Here is a 17493-nt window from a genome sequence, read left to right on the forward strand (position 1 = left end):
GATGCTTCTGATAATAGCCACATTTATTGAGATTTTACGTTGTGTTATGGATTGTATTAATTGCTTTGTATCATTGAATATTTATTATTGTTATTACCATTTTAAAATTTTGGTTATAGACTCATAGCAGATAAGTAAATTGTCTGATATCACATGCTGGTAAAAAGTAGAGCTTAGATTTAAACTCAAGTCTGGCCAAATCTATAGACAGCCATTGAAATACTATGCTATTCAGATCCCCAAGGAGACTGTGAAATACAGATATTCAACTGAAAGCATGAATTAAATACCTGGGATAAAAAAGTTAGTTTTATTTTCAGAGGGCAATCTGTAACATCTAGAGTCTGTCGGATTTCTTACTATGGATTAAAGTTTAGCAGATACTGAGAAGGAGAAATAATTTAGCAATACAACATTCTTACTCATTCCTTAGTACATTTGTCTTTGATAAACATTTAATGAAATTTTACCAGAGTGTGTTGGTAGAGCATGTCTTCCCTTGGAATGCGCTTCTGCTAAAAAAAAAAATATATATATATATATAAAAGTTGCGTAAGTAAATTTTAACATATTCTGGATAATATTAATATATTTTAAATTTAGCAAACATATCTCACCTCAGTGTTAATGGGAACAACTTCCTTTAAAAAAAAACACGCGCAGTGTTAGTTTTTTGACAATTTACATTTAAGATAAAAATACTAATCAACCAGACACCGTTGGCAAATAACTGTGGTAAATTGATTTCAGCTACAAATTCCTGAATAACTGAAGCAAAATGAATAATTCGAGGTGCACCTTATATTCAAGGTTGCCTTTTCTCTTCTCACCGCTTTCACCAGGTAAGTTATTAAGAATGATGGAGGTGGATGTGAAGTATTCGCCTTTACTGGACTCACAGGAACGCTACATAATAGAATTGGTTTTATTTTAGTAACTTGGGTGAGGGTCTTCTCCCAAAGTCAAAGGAAGGACCCTATCACCTTCTATGCCTGCTTTCTGTTTTTTTCTGTAGGTTAACAAGAAGCAAAGGATTTGAATATCCGATTAACTTAGAATTGGTTGATTTCTACACAGGCTATAAAATGTCTACATAATTGACTGGGAAGCATAGCTGTTAATATAATTTCAATGATAAGATTGAGTTCTACCAAAATCAGAGAAGGGCAGTATAATTAGGAAAAAAAAAAATGTTTGAGCACCACAGAAGGCCAGATAGGATTGTTTTCCCAGAAACAATTCTGCAATTTTGTTGCTGACAAATAGATGCTTTCTTACATCTGTTGGGTTGATACTCACAGTATGTCAAAATTAAGAGAGTGTCACATACATAATGCTTTGTACAATGAAACCTTACAGGATATGTAACATTCATGGAACAACAAGCTTTCATAACTGTTTACTATAACTAGGACTCTGAATTAACCATTAGAATCGTTTACCTCGCTTGATGAAGTGCTGCTAGATTCCTGTTGCTAAGAGAAAGAAAACCAGTGTTAATGACCTTAGGACTTTTAGAATTGAAAGGAAACTAGTTCCATACATTCATTACTGGGTTACTTATCCCTCGTTTCAGAATTGAAACAAGTGGTATGAAAAAAATTCAGGACCACTATAATGCATTTTCCTGGAGTGTCAATTTTATTTAAAATATATTGAGGGGAGAGCATAACTTACTCGATAACTTAAAAACTTTTTTATTAAAATAAACACAGGTATATGATTGAGTAGAATACAAAATGTATACAGACTTTGTGATAAAAATGAAACCCTTGAAAGAAGAGCCCTATTGAGCTGGGTTACCTAGAACCCTGGGTTAAGAGTTTATTCTCATCTACGCTTGGGGCTACTTTGATTCAAATAAACTGGAAACATTAAAATACAACAACCAGTTTCAAGATGGAACTAAAATTACATTAACCTTTAAAATACCTACCCTTAGAAATATTTAGGGTTTTTTTTACATCAGGTATGTTTATATTTACATATGGATACAATTTCTGTTCCCAAGTACCTATTTTAAAAGATTGATTTTGATATTAAACAGACTGTGCATCCCTTAAGAGGGAGACTTGATTACCCATATATTATGGGCTAGCAGATGTGTTTTCCAGATTTTTAGACTGGGTCACAAAGCCCATTGATCCTAGGTAATTGCTGCCGTAGATTCTTTCTGCTGGAGGACTATCCTCAGCATAGAAGAGAATGAGATCACACCCTGGGATGGTAGAGGCAGAGTTTTGTTAGAGTCTCATGTTCCATTTTAAATGTTCATGCACATTTTGCTTTTTACTCTTTGTTTTAATAAATAAGTAATATTTTCACTGATTATCATTTAGAAGACTTAAATTTCTTTTTCCAATTTTGACTTTATCTGGTACAACATTGTATGTTCCTGGGTATAATTCCCCTGTTTGAGAAGTTCAATCTTGCTCAACTTGAGAAGGTAGCTTTCTTAAAATAAAACATGTAGCATATACTATATATGATATGTAAGTGCAGAGTTTATTAAAATAAAAGTGTCTTACCTCAGGGTCTTCTATGAGATATTCCTTAGGAAAAGAAAAGGAAATTAATCTTATTTTTCATGGTGGGTACTCAAATGTAAAATGATAATTATCAAATAAAATAGATGCCAAAGAAAGTAGAAAATTGAAGTAATAGCCAAGTGATAAAGGAAACAAAAGCCTGCCTACCTGACCTGAACTAACCAAAAGATTCACCTCCCTAATCTGCACTCCAGAGTTTAAAAAAACTATTGTGGATTCTTATATGTTGTGGTAAATCAATGTAAATCATCTTACAATTTCCTCTAACCAGTCTAACTTCTTTTTTTCTTTACTTGGCTTTTGGATATTAAGCAGGAACATTGGATTAAAGCTCATGTGGTAGATAAAAGTGCACAAAGCATTGGTTCAGTGAAATTTAAATACTCAAGCAAAATGGATTTTCTTCATCTAGAATGTTGTGTTCAGTTTCATAACCAGGGCCATGTAGACAATAGTGACATTATCCACAGAATTTAAGTTCAAAATATTAGCGCTGGTTTAGTTATCCAGCTAATTCTGGTCAACGTGTGATATATCATTTTTTCTCTGAAATAGAGACATCTGTATTAATTTTGACTTAAGAGAATTATTTGTTCATTTTGGGTGGGGTATTTATAGGAAATGTTTTTACTTGTTTCTTTTCTTTACACTGGATTTAATAGTTTTAAAACAAAGGATCTTACTTCAGTTGATTCATTGCTAGTGTCCTGCCAAGAAAAGACAATCGTTCAGGTATGAAGGATAGCTAAGGAGATATATTTTATATCATAAATTTTGAGCACCTTTGTGATCTCTTAATACCAAGTCTATTAAAAAATCTAGTAGACAATCCAGATTAAAAAAAATCATGCTTTAAGAAAGTGAATAATGAACTGTGACTATGTAATGTAACACGTTCTTGGAGTAGATATACTGCTTTATCTAACACCCTTGATGAACCATTCCTTCAGCTTTGGTAATTAGTGCAAACATTTGGCCAGTCCATAAATGCATTCATTCATTCATTCATACTAATGCCTTGTCTCCTCATAGTGACATAGTTAAGTCAATAAAATCAGTATTCTTTGGAATTTTCAGCAGAATTCAATAGTCATTGTGAGTGTCTGACTGAAAAGTTCAAGGACAGTATAAATTTCATATAAAAATTTTTTTTTCTAAATTAAAACAATTTTCCTACTGCAAGAATACACATTTTTGCCACACTATTTTAAGAAAATTTTCGTACCTTGTGTTCATCTTTCTGTTTTTCTTTCAGAAGTTCTCTCTGCTAAAACCAATAAAGTGTAGCTTGTAAAATATATTTTTAAAATGACAAAATTTTCAAATGATTTAAATATCATTGATATTCCTTACCCTGTTCAGTTCATTGATGTACTCCTTAGGGATAGAAAAGAAGACAGAATCATCACTAGTGAAGAGCGACACAGACAAATGGAAATCTATGAGAAAGCATACCTTACATTGTGCTGCTGCAAATTAAAACATAAATGTGTTTGTCATGAATGCACTAATATTTCTTGCTAAGTCATTTCTAACATTGTGTCTCTTTGCTAAGCTTTCTTTGCTTAAGCTGTCAGTATGTAAATGTGTGCTTAAAAATATTTTAAAATTGGGCCCAGCCCAGTGGCATAGTGTTTAAGTTTACGGGCTCCACTTTGGTGGCCCGGGGTTCGTGGGTTCAGATCCCAGGCATAGACATACACCCTGCTCATCAGGCCATGCTGTGGTGGCATCCTACATACAAAATAGAGGAAGATTGGCACAGATGTTAGATCAAGGCCAATCTTCCTTACCAAAAAATGAAAAAAAATTTTTAATTATTTTCCACTAAATGTTATTATCTTTCACATTACTTTGGTCATAGTTCTGAGTTCTCTTGATTTCCTCTGTCTGATTCAATAAACCTACAGTCTATTTCCATAAAAAAGCAATAAAGAATTGGACAGCACAGCACTTGCTTCCCTTTGTTAACTCTACAATATATCTCATGGAGGCTTTCTTACCTCTCTTGGTGTATGCTACAAAAAAAAAAAATTATGTTAAAAATAATTCAGACAAGTTGGGTTACCTATCAAATCTTTTAAATAGTGACCGTGAAGTAAAATTTCTATTTGACAATTAAGTCACAAAATGATAGAAAATACAACATATTCAGGGTACTATTTAGAGACAGGGAGCACTCCATTAAAATGAACATGGAAATTATAAAGTTCTACATAGATTTTGCAAAGGAAAGCACAAGTATTTTGCAAAGAGGTAATATACAGGTGCAAATTAAAACTTAAAGCAGCTCTTTAATATTTGTATATCTGGTTTTCACATTCTTTGTGGATCCCTGGGTGAGCGAGTAAAGAAGTTTGATCAAGTCAAGTGAAAAGACACGTTACAACAAAAATTAATTTTCTCAGAAAAATACATTTGTCTTTCAAGAAGAAGTGGATAACACTTACTAGAGCAAAACTGGGAAACTTTCTTTCTTTGAGGACTTTCTGTAGAAATTAAATTGCGAATTATAAAAATCAAAAAGATACCAAAGAAAAGAAGTACGTATTTCCATTTAGACACAAATTCTCCATTTAATTAGTAAGCCATATTAAGTCTTACGTAAAAGAAAAGACAATTAGTTTAGTTTTATGATCTAATTTTAAAATCTATAGGAGATATCCTATTTCATCTCTTCTTTACCGGGCCTAGAGATTTAGTAAGTCCATGTTTAATAAAATGTCAAAGGAGGAATCGAACACGCATTTAATGAAAACAGAGAATTCAACATTCATTATAGTTAACTGACAGAGAGAGTGTGTGGGGTGAGGTTGGGGGGAGTGGATAGAAAAAGCCTTACCTCTCTACTGTCCTGTTCATTCTGCAAAAAATTGAAAAAAAAAGGATATTAATTTAACTAGTGGGCAGAGTGGAAGATTAATGACTCTTGTAAAAGCGTGTGGTAGAGGTATCTAATTTAAGATTCAACGTGTGAAATGAGACCAAGTTATAAATCATGTTTGAGTACAAGTGAGAGAGATAGAAAGAAGCAAGAATACATTAAAATAAACCGTGTTAACATGTTCTGTTTAGTGAACTATTTCTCTTGAATAATAATGTTTTTATTAACTATAAATATTTATATAAATCCATGTGCCCTCCTCTCTGAGAAGTGTTGTGAGAACAAACCTATATTTGCCAGTACTTGAACTGAATATATTATACCTCAGTGAATGTGAAACTGGCTGTTTTATAGAGAAAGAAGAACCAGGGCTAGTGGCTGTGTGTTATCAGCACATCGCTTAAGTTCCACAATTAGAGCGAGCCCTTGGAACATAGGCTAGAATACTCACCTGAATGATTTCTGGGTGTCTATGAGGAAGTTTCTGTGGAAAACAATGCAAGAATTGGAAAACAAAACAACAAAACAAAACAAAATCAAAATATAATAATAACATCACTATACACATATAATACTATGAATTTTAACATTACTATTTAAGAAAGGTGTGTATTTTAATAGCTAAATTTGTCAGAGACTAAGTTTCCCTTGGAACAAAAAGGAAAAAAAAGAACCATAATTTTGTATTGATAAATATGAAGGCAAAAATGGTTAATTATTTCCTCTCTTTAGAGTATGGCGAGAATTGAGAAAACTATGTAAAAAAGACTAAAAGAAAAAAAAGACATTTTGTTAGTTTGAATTGATCCAGAATAGTAAAGAAGTTATTTAGTTCTCTGAATAATTTATTTCACATGATAGTTCTAAAGGTGATTTTAAACCTTTATAAATTTTTGGAGCAAAATGTATACTTTCCTAAAAGAATGTTGTCTGGATTTTATTTTTATCATTAATTAAATTATCTAAAAATTTATCTCAATCTGCATTTTGACTGTGGAGATAAGACTTAGGCTTGTTAAGTGATGGCATAAAAAAGAAAATGAATGTTTTGTTTGGAACAGGGGCATAGAATCTATTCTGGGGAAACTTTATCCATTTCAAATTGTAAAAGGACAAGATAAGAACTACTCCAACGACACATTTCTGAGGAACTTGGACCTTGGACCTTTTTTGTCGTTTATAATCTGTGATTTCTTTCTATTGGTGCTTAGGTTGCAGCATAAACAAAACGCTATTGGTTAAGAAGTTGTTTCTGGTGAGTTTGCGTCACGCAAATGGGGTTTTAGAGAATAAAATTCTCATCAATGCAAACAATAGAATATCTCAACATTTCAGAAACTTTTGCTTCTGTATGAAATAGTTTCAACTTCCAAATATCCCAGATTATTATTTGCTCTTAATTGTTTTCTGGTCAGATGATTCCCGTTTATTCCTCTCACCTTCATTAGCTTCACATCTCAAGGGAACAGAATACGTTTTTGTTTCACTTAACTGTCTAAATAGTTTTTTTGTTTTTATTTCTTGGAAGAAAGGTTATTTTAATTTATATTATGTAGTTTCACTGTCTACAGTGACCATAATAACTTGATCTCTGAATCAGCAGAATGAGCGCAGTTTTCTATGCCTTGGGAAAAAATTGGTTGACTCAAGCCATCTCAAAAGAGGATTTAACTCAAATAAAGTTCCAAAAGTAGGATTCACTGGAAAATTGGCTTTATGTTACATTAGTAAGAAAATATTGGACACTTATTATATGTCTACAAGTATGCTAATTCTCTATGAACCCAGGCAAAGAGCTTAATTTTAATTTTTGATGCCGTTATTGTGTTGTGCAATACCGTATTTATCTCTTCTTAATTTTTTTTTATTGTGAGGTGCTTGTATTTCAAGTCAGGCATTTTTTTTGGAGTTAAGGCTCTGAATGGGCTACGTAATGATGATTAAAATATGAAGCATTTCTACAGTTTCAGTGTCAAGACTCTAATAGCTAATTAGTCATTAACCAGTGATTTAAAATTATTATTCTCAGTATCTCGTATCAGATGAGATATCAGGCCATATATATCAAGAATCTAGAACTTCTAAATTCTCTACTGTACTCACAGGCCTGGCAAGAGCAACAGCCACAAGGCAGGTAAGGATGAGAAGCTTCATGCTTGTCAAGGCCTGTATAAAAGAGGAAAAAATTCAAAAGTTAGCCTATAACAAAATTTATTCCATGAAAGAGAAAATCTTTGACTTTTCTAACAACAGAGCATACTGTGATAAAAGCAGCTTCATTTTAGAAGTATTTTTATTAACCTACAATTTTTAATTTTGCTACTCAGTATAAATGTTTATTATTCTAGTTATCTTTCTTAGTGCTTATATTATTTAGAAAAACCAATTTCTTACCAATAATTTTATTCACCAACACTCTAAAACAGAACGTTTGATTCGGGAAGTGGTAATATGGTTTTGTCAGAGGAATACGGAAGCATCAATATTTAAATACAGTTAAAAAAAAATGTTTCTTCCTAGATCATCTGATTTGCTAATGTGAGTAATAAACTAAACTCCACTGAGAACTGGTGTTTAATTTCACCTGAAATATTTTGAAAATGTTTTTTTCCTTTAAGTCTATTTGAGAGCATCATGCTCTTTCAGAATCTTCATGAAAAATGCTATCAGTGCATTATGTAGAAACTATTAACCTCCATCAATTATTTTTTAAAAGAATTTACCTATCACTTGATGTTTTGCTACATTGATATACCCATGACATGACTATATGAAGATGATTGAATTGGACAGGATTATAAAATGCAGATGTCATATCATGTTTGATTTCTAGAGTGCCAACAAATTGCAAGAACCTAGCAATACTCACAGCTACATATGCTGGGAAAATAGTTTCCAGAGAAATTAGGAAAAAATCAGCTTATAATGCAATTTGTTCATACTTTCTCGATAAACTAATATGGCCATATTTTATACATACTGCTTCAGTTTATAAACCGTAGAAGTTAAATGAATTAGTAAAGAAGGCATATTTATAAATGCAAAATAAATTTACTATTTTTATCCGTTTGTATACTTCTAAATATCCAAATTTATCTTTACTAAAGTAGTCATTTATATCTAATTGCTTACTATTGACATACCCAAATAGATTTAATTTTGTCAACTAAACGACATGGAATAAAAATGGCCTTGAAACATTCTACCAAATGTCTTTATTATGGTAATTACAGAAATCAAAAATCATTTTGCACAACAACTCTCCAGAGAATTGGGCAAAAATAATTCAAATTATCTTACCACAAGTCTATTGAAATTATGTATCTACTTTTTCAGTATATGAGATTTTAGTTACCAAATCATAAAAATAGGATTTGGCCTTTATAAAACTATATTTCTTTTTCACCTAAACTTCTGAGATGGTATCAACATTTGCAAATGCATTTTTAAGCTATCACTATATCATAAGAAGGTATTAATATTTGCAAATAAATAGAAAAGTTACAAGTGCATCTTAATGAGGAGTGAAAGATTAGGCACTGTGAAATCATAGTAATTTTGCCATATGTAAACACAATACCTTGAACCCAAGATTGCGAAGAAGAAGCAAGCTGGGTTGATGATCAAGGTGATGGCAGTTCTCTTTCTTTCACAGCTATTTAAACCCAGTGATTAGTAAAATGTTAATTTGGTGGTTTCAATTCAACCAATAGGTTTACGTAAATTCTAAGAATCCTCCCAAATAGGAAATTAATTTTCTGTCTAATTCCTCTCCCAAGAAATTCTGAGGAGAGTTTTCAACAAAGAAATGATCCGTACTATGATAACAAGATTATACAGGAAATGGAATGACATTCTTTAAAATTAAAATACAAAAATTTCTAGATTTATAGTTATTATAGGAACATGATTTTATGCTAAATGGATAATTGGAAAGACAAATACAAGCACACCTTGTGTTATTATGCTTCGTTTTATTGTGCTTCATAGATATTGTGTTTTTCACAAATTCAAGCTTTGTGGCAGCTCTGTGTCAAGTAAGTCTATTGGCACCATTTTTCCAACATCATTGGCTCACTTTGTGTTGCCGTATCAAATTTTGTTAATTCTCACAATACTTCAAACTTTTTGATTATTATTATATTTGTTTTGTATTTCAAACTTTTTGATTATTTTATCTGTTTTTGTGATCTGTGACCAGTGATCTTTGATGTTACTATTGTAATTGTTTTGGGGCACCATGAATGGTGCCATATAAGGCGACAAACTTAATCAATAAATGTCGTATGTGTTCTGACTGCTCCACTGCCAGGGCAATCCCCCATCTCTCTCCCTCTCCTCAGGCCTCCCTAATCCCTGAGACACGACAATATTGAAATTAGGCCAATTAATAAGCCTACAATGGCCACTAAGTTTTCAAGTGAAAGGAAGTGTTAGATGTTTCGCACTTTAAATCAAAAGCTAGAAACGATAAAGCTCAGTGAGGAAGGTGTATTGAAAGCCTAGAAAGGCTGAAAGCTAGGCTTCTTGCACCAAACAGTTAGCCAAGTAGTGAATGCAAAGGAAAAGTTCTTGAAGGAAACCAAAAGTGCTGCTCCAGTGAACACATGAATGATAAGAAAGTGAAACAGCCTTATAGCTGACACGGAGAAAGTTTTAATAATATGGACAAAAGATCAAACCAGCCACAACATTCCCTCAAGCCAAAATTTGATCCAGAGCAAGACTCTAACTCTCTCAATTCTATAAAGGCTGAGAGAGGTGACAACACTGCAGAAGAAAAGTTTGAAGCTAGCAAACTTTCATTCATGAGATTTAAGCCAGGAAGCTGTCTTCATAACCATAACATAAAAGTGCAAAATGAAGCAGCAAGTGCTGATGTAGAAGCTGCAGCAAGTTACTCAGAAGATCTAGCTAAGATAATTAGTGAAGGTGGCTACACTAAACAATAGATTTTCAATGTAGACGAAATAGCCTCATATGGGAAGAAGATGACATCTAGGACTTTCATAACTAGAGAGGAGAAGTCAATGCCTGTATTCAAAGTTTCAAAAGACAGGCTGATTCTCTTGTTAGGGGCTAGTGCAGCTGGTCACTTTAAGTCAAAGCCAATGCTCATTTCTCATTCTGAAAATCCTAGAGCCCTTGAGAATTATGTTAAGTCTACTCTGCCTATGTGCTATAAAGGGATCAACAAAGCCTGAATGACAGCATATCTGTTTACTACAACATGGTTTACTGAATATTTTAAGCCCAGTATTGAGACCTACTGCTCAGAAAAAAAGACTCCTTTCAAAATATTACTGCTCATTGACAATGGACCTGGTCACCCAAGAGCTCTGATGGAGGTGTACAATGAGATGAATGTTGTTTTCATGCTTGCTAACACAACATCCATTCTGCAGCCCATGGATTGAGGAGTAATTTCAACATTCAGGCCTCAATATTTAAGAAATACATTTCATACGTCTATATCTGCCATAGATACTGATTCCTCTGATGGATCTGGGCAAAGTAAATTGAAAACCTTCTGGAAAGCGTTCAACATTCTAGATGCCATTAAGAACATTTATGATTCACAAGAAGAGGTCAAAATACCAACATTAATGGGAGTTTGGAAGAAGTTGATTCCAACCCTTATGGATGACTCTGAGAGGTTCAAGACTTCAGTAGAGGAGGTAACTGCAGATGTGGTGGAAATAGCAAGAAAACTAAAATTAGAAGTGGAGCCTGAAGATATGATTGAATTGCTTCAATCTCATGAAAAAATTTTAACGAATGAGGAGTTGCTTCTTATAGATGAGCAAAGAAAGTGATTTCTTGAGATGAAATCTACTCCTGGTGCAGATGCTGTGAAGATTGTTGAAATGACAACAAAGGATTTAGAATACTACATGAACTTAGTAGATAAAGCAGTGGCAGGTTTGAGAGGATTGACTCCAATTTCAAAAGAAGTTCTAGTGTGGATAAAATGCTATCAAAAGCTGTTGCATGCTGAGGAGAAATTGTTCGTGAAAGGAAGAGTCAATTGATGCAGCAAACTTCATTGTTGTCATATTTTAAGAACCGCCACAGCCACTCCAACCTTCAGCAACTACCACCCTGATCAGTCAGCAGCCAGCAACATCACGGCAAGACCTGCACCCGCGAAAAGATGGCTCAATCAAGGCTCAGGTGACAGCATTTTTTAGCAACAAAGTACTTTTTTCTTGAGGAAGATTAGCCCTGAGCTTACTGCTGCCAATCTTCCTCTTTTTGTTGAGGAAGACTGGCCCTGAGCTAACATCCATGCCCATCTTTCTCTACTTTATATGTGGGACGCCTACCACATCATGGCTTTTGCCAAGCGGTGCCATATCCACACCTGGGATCTGAACAGGAGAACCCTGGGCCGCCGAGAAGTGGAACGTGTGCACCTAACTGCTGCAACACCAGGCCAGGCCCCAAAGTATTTTTTAAGTAAGGTATGTACATTGTTTATTTAGACATAATGCTATTGCACACTTAATAGACTACAGTATAGTGTAAACATAACTTTTATGTGCCCTGGGAAACCAAAAAATTTGTGTGACTTTGTTTATTGTAATATTCACTTTATTGCAGTGACCTGGGGACCAAACCTGCAATATCTCTGAGGTATGCCTATATAGCAATAAAATTACTTTTATATCTTTTGAAAAATTCAGTGCCTATGAAGGAAATTCTTCGAACAAAATAGGGTCCCTGAAAATTTTCAATTTTTGTCAACATATTGACCATGAGAAGAATTCATCATTTATTTCACCTTTTAAAACTCGATTTGTCCTCTATTATTCATAATAATTTTAATTATGTAGTTTATAATAATTTTAATGTGTTTAATTTTAATAATAGTCTAAAAATAGAGATTTGAACAGGGCCTTTGGAGTACCTATGAGCATCGGAGACTGGGGGCCGTACCAGACAAGGCTTCTTAGATAAAATAATCATAAGGCTTCTCATCAAGGGGGAACAATCAGACCTCTTAATCTTCATCATAAGAGAAACCGCCTCTTAGTGAACTTGTGTATCTACAATGGGAATTCTCATGAACTCCAAAGCCAGATTTTTCTATCTATAATCCCCTATAGATAAGGATCAATCTCTACTTTGTCTTAATTAAGTATTGAAGATATTTAGTTAGGTTTGTATTTTTTAAGTAAATCATTCTTGTTGCAAAATATAGGTGTTCACTATAGTTTGAGAAAACATGGTTTTATGCGTTCTTCGTAGATTTATACAATGCCAAGTTGTGCAAAATTTTAGCCTGAGTTTACTTGCTTTATCTTGATACTTTGCATTTACTGTTGTCATTTGAATTTGGTCAGTTCCAACCATTAAAATGAAGCTCAAATTTGAGACTCACAGCTAGACCATTTGTAGTCAGATGGCCCTTTGCCCAATGAGTGAAGAAAAAATGAGATTATTTACTTACCATCAATTTTCTGATGCAATAAAGTCATATGTAGGGTGAACATATAATTGATCATCCAGCAATGAACATTTATGATAATGAAAGGGTCTGCTCTTAATAATTATAATAGAACAACAAACATAAGTCAGGATTATTTTAGGCAAACCCAAGGCATGGCCACTCTAGTGATTTCACAACTGGTTTTGAAAATCTAACAGAACCCCTAAACAAGTGAAAGTGGAAATAGGTCAGATAAGGCACAATTAGATGGAAAGTTTCCTTGTTTTCACCTTTTCAATATTGGAAGAATTACTTTTCTAGGATTCATACTTATTAGAAAAACTAGCACAAAAATGATAGGGAACATCATCAGCAGTAGACAGAGATTTTGAAAAAAGTACTACGAGTTAAGAGGTAAACTTTACTATGCAAGGTTATGTATATTGTTGCTACATATTCTGGTCCAGACTCAAACCAACTTTGGAGGACTCATTTTGTATGAGACAGTCAATAGTTCAGAATATGACGTTTCAAAGCTAGTTTTCATAGTTCTTCTGGGAAGATTTGAGTTTTCAAGTGGTGACACTTCTAGGAAAGTGTCCTTTAATTTTATAAAAAACAGCTAGGCTTCCAGAAGGAAATATACTGAGAAATGTGAAACATATTTTTGTTTTTCTCTAGAAACCCACAAGTCATTTGGAATGTAAGAGAGGATTCACAATGGATGCTTAGTAACTGCTCTTAGGAACTGTATGAATAGAACCGTGGCACCCAAAACTAAAATAGAATTCTTTTAAGGAAGTTGTTGTCTAGTATGAATATATAATAGCACTGAAATATGGAACCAATGCTTAATTTCATGTTGTATTTAGAACAATGTCCTTTTTGATTCTTTGGTGCTCTGTCAATAAGTCTCTGGAGATTTTAAATGAAACACATCGTCTAAGTAAAGTGAAATAGTGTAGTGGTTGCAGTGCAAAGCTTTGGGGTCAAATTGTAAGTTTAAATCCTGGCTCTCACTAACCTACTATGTAATCTTAGGAAGTTACTGGGCTTCAATGTTCCTCTCTGGTCAATAGCATCCACCTCCTATGTGATTGAGAGAAAAAAAATTAGGTCACACACTTAGAAGAGTGCCTGAAACAAAGTAAGTGCTCATTTAAGATTATCCATTATTGGAACATAATTAAAAAAAAACTCAACTAATTATTTTGTGTGCAAATTATCGTCCTACTTCATAGATTTATAAACTTTTAAGAATTTATGAATTATGCTTTTATATTTGTATATGCATAGATGTGTAGAAGGATAAAGACAAAATTTCTAATAGTGACCACAATAAAGAAAGATTGGGATGGGAATATGAGAAGAGAGTAGAAGGAAACTTGAATTTTTATTAATGTAATAGTAATTTATTAATAGTAATCCTGTACTATTTAGTATTTTCACAGAACAATGAACTAAGACAGTGCTTCTCAAACTTTCATGTGCTTATGAATCACTAGAGGATCTTGTTAAAATTCAGGTCCAGCTTCAGTAGATCTGAGAGGTGTCTCAATATCCTGCAATTTTAACAAGTTCCTAGGTGATGTCATCACTGATGATCTATGGGGCAGACACACTTTGAGTAGCAAGGACCTAGGAGATTTGAAAATGTGATGTATAGTCTTCTCCCTTAAACTTAGCCAATAATGAAAGTTTGTATGTAAAAAAAATTGGAAAATACTTAGCACATAAAAATTGTAAAAACATGCAACTTACATAGAAAACACAGTGATGTTAAAAATGCTGAATTAGGTTTCCACGAAATTGTTTACTTTCATAACAACGTTTAAAATAAAGCATTTCCTTACCTAACTCTAGATTCTCTTTGTAGGCAGAATGTCCCACTAGTAACAGTTCATCTGGCTGTGTAAAATCAATATCAATACCCTTCTCTTACCTCCAACCAAACTTTATGCATCTTGCCATTAATGAAACTTTTGCCTCCCCAAGACATCTGGGAAAATTAGGCTAAAATTTGGCTCTGTTAACTAAATCCTACCTAGTCAGTTCTTTCTGAAAGACCATGTAATTTGATGGGTAAGGAGATTTTTGCCTATCAGCAATATATCTTCTTCTGACTCGACAGAATATAGTTTTCATGATTCATATATTTTCCTGGGTCTAATCACTGGATGTCCTTATTTAACAATGTTATTATGGGGATATAATGTATTTAACAGACATTATTAGCTATCAGAACCATAGTATATCAGATAGGCTAATAAGCCATTCATCAGCAGAATGGAATATATTCACTTATTAATTAGTTTATATAGTTCTTTATGATGTTTAAAATTCTTACAATTAGTATCCCATTTACTCCTCACAAGCACCATGTAATGCAGGGAAAGCAGCCATTATATTCTCTTTTATAGATAAGGAAACCAAGCCTTCCATAAGTTAAATAAATTAATTTCCACCTGAGGTCATACATCAGCCAAGAAGTAGTGACTTGGATCTTCCAATATCAGAGCCTGCGCTCTTTCTAACATACTGAGCTGCTCACCATTTCACTCCATGACAGCACTTAATGTTTGCAAGGTATTGTATCCTTAGATAGTAAACTTCTGGCAAGAGGAGATTGCCTAACATGCCTATAAAATGAACTGATGTAAGCTACCAGAGGATAGTACGAGAGTGAAAGGAACTAGTAGAGTAAAAAAGGTCACAATGTGGCTAAAGATAAACTTCACAATACTTCTGCAGAAGTCTGCAGACTGTCAGATATGCAATTTCCTAAATCCAACAATATCCAACCACAATCTTTTGATCCTTTTCCCTTTTGGTAACTACAACAATATCAATAATAACAATGTTTTTTCATTGATTAATCTTTCATAGCTAGTAAGAATGTTTGTTACTCACATAGCAGTACTGAAGTGCCTAAAAGTAAATATTGGAGCAGAGATGGAAATTTTAGAATTGAAAAATTTTAAAGATAAAAAAGTTCTTGCTAATAGCAATAAGAGGCTAACTAGTGAAGTGAGGTGGACTTTTTTTAAGTTAAAGAAGTCAGGAGTTTGACTGGACCATTTGTGTGAGCACTGATGTAGCCTAGGACCATGACAGATTCAAGATGGAATGGAGAAGAAACCTTTGAACAATAATCTATCGCATTTGGGACCTTGAAGGCCAGTAGATGGCAGCAGTGAGACAAGGAAGAGGGCTGAATTCTAGAATAACAGAAACCTCAAAGTAGGGAGGACCTTGGAATAGTTAGGGCAGAAGGTAATCAGGACAAGAAATTGAAAGTAGAATGACAATTCCCTCCCCTCCCTCTGACCTCCAGGTACAGGTGGCAACAGAGAAGGACCACCTTCCCTCACTTGAGAGAGTTATCAAATAAGGTAGTTTTATCTGAGGGTATTCAGCTTCAAATTCCTGTCTTTCTTGGAAGTAAAAGAGATGAAAGAGGTTACTAGTAATATAATTGAATTTTTGTAGACACAAGGAAAGAGACTATGAGGAGTCTGTGAAACTGGACTGTTTCAGAAGAGGGTAAATGAGGAAGAGAAGATAGCAGGCTGGAGATGTTTTCAACATGGTTAGTGATTAAAATTTACAGCAGTGAAGGATGTCGTATAGTAGAAAAGTCATATAAAAATATGAAAAGTAGAAGTTATTTCAGAATTTAATTTCTAAATGGCTAATATAATTAGCAAAGGACAATAGAGGTCCAGAAGACAGAAGGCATATAATGGGATGGGTGGCCAGAAACATGAAGTGACTGTTAATATTTGTGTAGGATTTGGAAAATTGAAAAGTGAGAGGAGAAGTTTTCAGATGAGGGAAGTGCTATTGGCAAGTGTGTGGAGGCATGAAGTTAAAACTCTAAAATAATTCTGTTGGGGAAATGAATCTATAAATTAATACATTATATGTATATTATATGTAGTTGTTGAGGAATACAAGAACTTTGAAGGCACAAAAGAGGACGTGTTATTCTCAATATGGAAAGATTAGAAACGGAGACTTGAAAGATGAGTAGAAGTGTATGAGCTGAGGAAGAGCAAAAAGGTGAGGAGAAAGACATGTAGAGGTAGGAAGGTGTGATAATGGCAGTCGTTTGAAGGGACTGTACCACAATGCTAATAAGGAAAGTGATGGGTGACATTCAAGGAAAACAAGCAGAACACAGAAGACCAATACAAAGAGGAATTTGGACTTGATACTGAGACTTGGAAATTCTTTTTGTTATGAGGAAGGCAGAAGCCTTTGGGTCTCTTTGGGCCTTGCCATGACGCTCTGCTGTGCTCTTCACGTCTGCTCCAGCCCTCCCCACCCCAGCTCTTCTAGGAAGTCATAACTGCGGCTTGTTGTTTCAAATCAGAATGATCACGGATTGTTTCAGCCCAAGTACCTCCGAGACCTTCCTCTTCCTCTGCCTGGAAGCTCTCTGAGAAGGATATAGGAGTTAGGTCTCTTCCTGCTCCAACAATGCACATGCTATATTGGTCTGGCCAACAGATTGCCTTGTTTCTAAGCACCCAGCTGAGGACACAAGGAAGGACATTCACTACAATGCACTGTTTATTGTAGTGCCAGCTCTCTAATGCAATCAGATTCTTGCAACAGTAGTGCGA

General features: G+C 34.0%; 1 protein-coding gene across 1 annotated transcript in view; it reads left to right on the forward strand.

Moving 5' to 3' along the window:
- CSN2 (casein beta) overlaps positions 1–11249 on the forward strand; it is a 32562-nt gene extending 21313 nt beyond the window's left edge. The window contains exons 5-6 of the mRNA XM_070506545.1: positions 10185–10365; positions 10918–11249. Coding sequence (XP_070362646.1) covers positions 10185–10365; positions 10918–11249 — 513 coding nt within the window. The remainder of the gene's footprint in view (positions 1–10184; positions 10366–10917) is intronic.
- Positions 11250–17493: the final 6244 nt, after the last annotated feature.

The sequence above is a fragment of the Equus asinus genome, chromosome 3 (assembly GCF_041296235.1).
Source record: "Equus asinus isolate D_3611 breed Donkey chromosome 3, EquAss-T2T_v2, whole genome shotgun sequence".
Taxonomy (NCBI): Eukaryota; Metazoa; Chordata; class Mammalia; order Perissodactyla; family Equidae; genus Equus; species Equus asinus.